At 42.8% G+C, this 4,981-nt stretch overlaps 1 protein-coding gene across 1 annotated transcript; it reads left to right on the forward strand.

The window, feature by feature from the left end:
- Nucleotides 1-3,280, forward strand: LOC311498606 (extracellular calcium-sensing receptor-like). The gene is made up of 6 exons (XM_084559268.1): nucleotides 1-418; nucleotides 505-793; nucleotides 891-1,646; nucleotides 1,756-1,983; nucleotides 2,077-2,200; nucleotides 2,355-3,280. The coding sequence occupies exons 1-6, from the start codon at nucleotides 198-200 to the stop codon at nucleotides 3,257-3,259; spliced, it is 2,523 nt and encodes an 840-aa protein (XP_084415394.1). The 5' UTR covers nucleotides 1-197; the 3' UTR covers nucleotides 3,260-3,280.
- The last annotated feature ends 1,701 nt before the right edge of the window (nucleotides 3,281-4,981 follow it).

Below are 4,981 nucleotides of genomic sequence, written 5' to 3' on the forward strand. Positions count from 1 at the left end.
AAGGAGTCAGATTGTCTAAGGAACATTAATTACATACATTAATATCATGGGAAGACCGTGTCATATTTCACTTATCTCTGATTGGCTAGTGAAAGGCCAGTGGGCCATGCCGTCAGCTGAGAAAATATATCTTCCCATTTAAGTCTGCTTCTGCTCGACCTGGGTGGCTCTCGCTCATCGGGGTCTGGGAGTAGAAAATGTCATCAGTTGTAACGCGGCTGGTCTTCATGGGATTCCTGTTGGCATGTGAGACGGCGCAGGAGGGAGCTCCTCTCTGTCAGTTACTGGATAATCCAGAGTTTCCTCTGCTGTCTAAAGAGGGAGACGTCATGATTGGGGGAGCCTTCTCCATCCACAGCAAAATCATACAGCCTCCACTTTTCTTCACAGAGAAACCGAATCGTCTCAGCTGTTCCAGGTAATTTTGAGGTATATACAAAATGTTGACTTGTGACTTTCTGTGACAGTGCACACAGTGTTTGTATTTTGTCCCTCTTGTCTCAGTGTCAACCTCAGGGAGTTTCGATTTGCCCAGACCATGATATTTGCTATTGACGAAATAAACAGAAGCAAACGTCTTCTTCCCAATGTTTCTATCGGATATCGTATTTATGACAACTGTGGCTCAACGTTATCCTCAATGCGTGCAGCTATGGCCCTGATGAATGGCGATGAGTGGACTTTGGAAAAGACTTGCTCTGGTCAATCAGCTGTTCATGCTATTATCGGGGAGTCTGAATCCTCCTCAACCATTGTGCTGTCACGGACAACTGGACCGTTTAAAATACCAGTGGTAAGATATCAATGTTGATTATACAGTGTGTTATATGCAATGTGTATTATATGCAAACTCTCTTTATTCTGTCTCTGCCTCTATTGTGTATTCTCAGATAAGTCATTCAGCCACTTGTGAGTGTTTGAGCAGCAGGAAGGACTTTCCCACTTTCTTTCGAACCATTGCCAGCGATCTCTACCAAAGTCGAGCCCTCGCCCAGCTGGTCAAGCACTTCGGCTGGACCTGGGTCGGGGCAGTGAACAGTGACAGTGACTACGGCAACAACGGCATGGCCATCTTCCTAGCCGCAGCCCAGGAGGAAGGAGTGTGTGTGGAGTACACAGAGAAATTTAATCGGGCAGAGCCAGAAAAACTTCTCAAAGTGGTGGAAGTGATCCGTAAGAGCACCGCCAGGGTCATTGTCGGCTTCCTGGCCCATGTAGAGATGAACAACCTCCTAGAGCAGTTGAGTCTGAATAACATAACAGGCCGACAGTTCGTTGGCGTGGAGGCCTGGATCACTGCTGACAGCCTTGTGACTCCTACCAGCTTCAGTATTCTGGGGGGTTCATTGGGCTTTGCTGTGCAAAAGGCAAACATCACAGGCCTGGATGAGTTTTTAACAAAAGGTTTCTGGGAGACAGATTTTCTGTGCAGTGAGGCAAACGGGGGCAGCACCACAAAAAGAGCACCCTGCAAAGATAACCATGATCTAATGGAGCTAAGAGATTATGATGATGATGTGGCAGAGCTGAGATACTCCAGTAACATATACAAAGCAATATATGCTGTAGCATATTCTCTGCACAACATCCTAAACTGCTCCAACAGTCAGGTCTGCGACAAGACTGTGAATATCACGCCCTCTCAGGTGAAATAAATGATTGTCTTACGGTGCACATCTTTTCTTTTCTTTTTTTTTTTGTTTTGTGAAGGAGTTTTCTGACATTAATGTTCTGACATACACTACTGCATTTCAGGTAGTGGAATCTTTAAAGCAGGTGAACCTTTCTATTAAAAATGGGGACCAAGTGTGGTTTGACAGCACTGGAGCAACTGTGGCCAAGTATGAGGTGGTGAACTGGCAGCATGGACCAGACGGATCGGTTCAGTTCAAACCAGTCGGCTACTATGACGCCTCCCTGCCTCCTGGACAGAGATTTGTTCTTAATACTGAAGATATAATGTGGCCTGGTGGAAGCAAAGAGGCAAATATCTTAACTGACAGTAAACCCTTGTATAGTTTGTTGTAAATTATATATTTTTTTAGATTAACATCCTTCTCTTTCTTTGATTCAAAGCTACCGGTGTCAGTGTGCAGCGAAAGCTGTCGCCCCGGAACTCATAAAGTCCTTCAGAAAGGACGTCCTGTGTGCTGCTATGACTGTATACCATGTGCAGATGGAGAAATCAGCAACACCACAGGTACAGCGGGTCTGAATGGTAGCAATTTGCACACATTGTTCACTTGCTACAGTCTATGGATCATGTTAAAGACTGCTATGGTGCAAGATCTTATTTACGTTTTTAAGCTGCAACTGATTATATTATAATAATAATTAAAATATCTTCATTACAGATTCTAATGACTGCAAAAAGTGTCCTGAAGAGTATTGGTCCAATCAAAACAGAGATGCGTGTATACTGAAAAGTGTTGAGTTTCTCTCCTTCACAGAGGTTATGGGTAAAATACTTGTGTTTTTCACTTTGTTAGGTGTGGTCCTTACCTTAACCGTAGCCACTCTATTCTTAGTCAATAAGGACACTCCATTAGTGAGAGCCAACAACTCTGAGCTGAGCTTCCTGCTGCTCTTCTCCCTGACTCTGTGTTTCCTGTGTTCTCTGACCTTCATCGGCCGGCCCTCTGAGTGGTCCTGCATGCTACGACACACAGCGTTTGGGATCACCTTTGTCCTCTGCATCTCATGTATACTTGGGAAAACAATAGTTGTGTTAATGGCCTTTAAGGCTACACTTCCAGGCAGTAATATGATGAAATGGTTTGGGCCTGCACAGCAGAGACTCAGTGTTATGCCATTCACCATTTTACAGATTATAATTTGCATACTATGGCTGACAATCCACCCTCCTTTCCCCTTCAAAAACATGAATCACTACAAGGATAAGATTATTCTCGAGTGTGCTCTGGGGTCACCTGTAGGCTTCTGGGCTGTGCTAGGATACATAGGACTCCTGGCTCTCTTATGTTTCGTACTCGCCTTTTTGGCTAGAAAGTTACCAGATAATTTCAACGAAGCTAAATTCATCACCTTCAGCATGTTGATATTCTGTGCAGTCTGGATCACCTTCATCCCAGCGTATGTCAGCTCTCCTGGGAAGTTCACTGTAGCTGTGGAGATATTTGCCATTCTGGCCTCTAGTTACGGCCTACTCTTTTGTATATTTGCACCCAAATGCTTTATCATTGTTCTTAAACCTGAACTGAACACGAAGAAACATATGATGGGGAAAAATGCAAAGTAATTGAATGTAGATATTATTGCTTTACATATAATTGTTATTCATCTTCTCTTTTTTCTTTTTCTTTTTTCATATAAAGATCTGCAAAGCATTTTTTTTTAATCATGTGTAAAATTGTTAATTGTTTTAAAGATTTTAAAGATGTAATAAATTATGCTGTTATGACAAATAAAACATATAAATGTAATAACCATGCTCTCATTGCATGATAATAATTAAACAGGAGATTAATCTATGTTTCATTTCGCATGAATATTTAAAAGATGATCAAATTGGTCCTTTCATTCCAACTGCGCAATAAACGCCTACACTGAAGCTGAGTGTCGACCTTCTCATTTAACAAAAACAGAAAAGAAAAGCAGCTTGAATCTAACTTCAACCTTTCTGACACCACAGCCACGATCTGATGTTGGCACTGCTCCACTTATGCAAAGTGGGATGAAATGCATTCAGGTGTGGACACACCAAGTCAATGTCAAAGGTTTATTGGCATCAGAGCCTAAGTGCCTTGACCAAACGGTTGCTCATGAAAATGCTACAAAAGCACGTACATTCTGCATATGTTTGAGAGGAAATGACTGTGTCAGCAGTGTCAGCAGGTGGCAGTAGCCTGTATTTGTCATTCATAAGGGGAACCTGCAAGAGTTAGGATTTAGCACTGACATGTACCACCTAGCTAAGCATTGTTGGAGAGCTCGTACAGCATTTCATGCGAATGACATTTCCAGATAGCAGAGGCCTCTTTTAGCAGGATAATGCAGCCATAATGCAAAGCAAAAACGGTTCAGGCATGGTTTGAGGAACACACCGAGTTCAAGGTGTTGACTTGGCCTCCAAATTCCCTAGATCTCAATCCAATTGAGCATCAGTGGGATGTACTGGGCAGATCAAGGGAGGCCCCAACCCACAATTTGCAGGACAGGTAACGGATACCACAGCACCCCTTCAGAGGTTTCCAGAGTCCATGCCACAACAGGTTAGGGCTGTTTTGGTGGCAAAGGGTGACTCACACAATATTAGGCAGGTGGTCACAATGTTATAGCTGACTGGTGTACTGTAATGGCTGTAAATTAAGGCCTACTTAAATTATATTGCCAACATCTTATATATGTGCAGATTATTCTTTTCATGAACCAGCGTGACCATTAACATAACCCTTATTGTCACAAGTTATCGGCTAGTTGCTACATAATCATTTAATTGTTTGGTGATGGAACTGATGGATTTTAGCTCAGCTTTACATTAAATGTGAAGAAGCTCTTGCATGTATACGTTGCTTGTGGTTGGATGTGTAGCTGCTCCCTGTGCCCCAAGTGCCTGGGTACTAGAGGTCAAGGTTGCACAGCTGTTGCATCACACTGGGTTTCAACAACAAATAATGAGACTTGCAGTATTACCAAGCAGTCTTATGTGTGTAAAGGTCTGTATGGTACAGCTTGCTTTATGAGTCACAATGGTGCCCCCACCCTCAAACCCCGGTCCTCAGAGGAATCTACATATACCTTCTAATGAGAGAAAAGGTGAATGCTTAAAATACAAGGAATTCATTTCAACTAAACACCCTCCAACAAAAGTCAAAACATCTAATGTGGTGGGTGACCCTTGCTACTGCTGTCCACAGCTGCTTTATACTATATGAAAAGATCTATCCCTGCTGTGTAAATGCTGCTGTGTAGCACTGATTACTAAACTACATGATCATGTGTGAGGTGAGATACATGTATA

The sequence above is a fragment of the Chelon labrosus genome (genome assembly GCF_963514085.1).
Source record: "Chelon labrosus genome assembly, chromosome: 13".
NCBI lineage: Eukaryota > Metazoa > Chordata > Actinopteri > Mugiliformes > Mugilidae > Chelon > Chelon labrosus.

Excerpts from the sequence above, each read along its gene's own strand:
- LOC311498606 (XM_084559268.1), top strand. The coding sequence starts at position 198 with ATGTCATCAGTTGTAACGCGGCTGGTCTTCATGGGATTCCTGTTGGCA. Across the intron at positions 794-890 it reads GACCGTTTAAAATACCAGTG|ATAAGTCATTCAGCCACTTG; the intron begins GTAAGATATCAA and ends GTGTATTCTCAG. Across the intron at positions 1,984-2,076 it reads GGCCTGGTGGAAGCAAAGAG|CTACCGGTGTCAGTGTGCAG; the intron begins GCAAATATCTTA and ends TTTGATTCAAAG.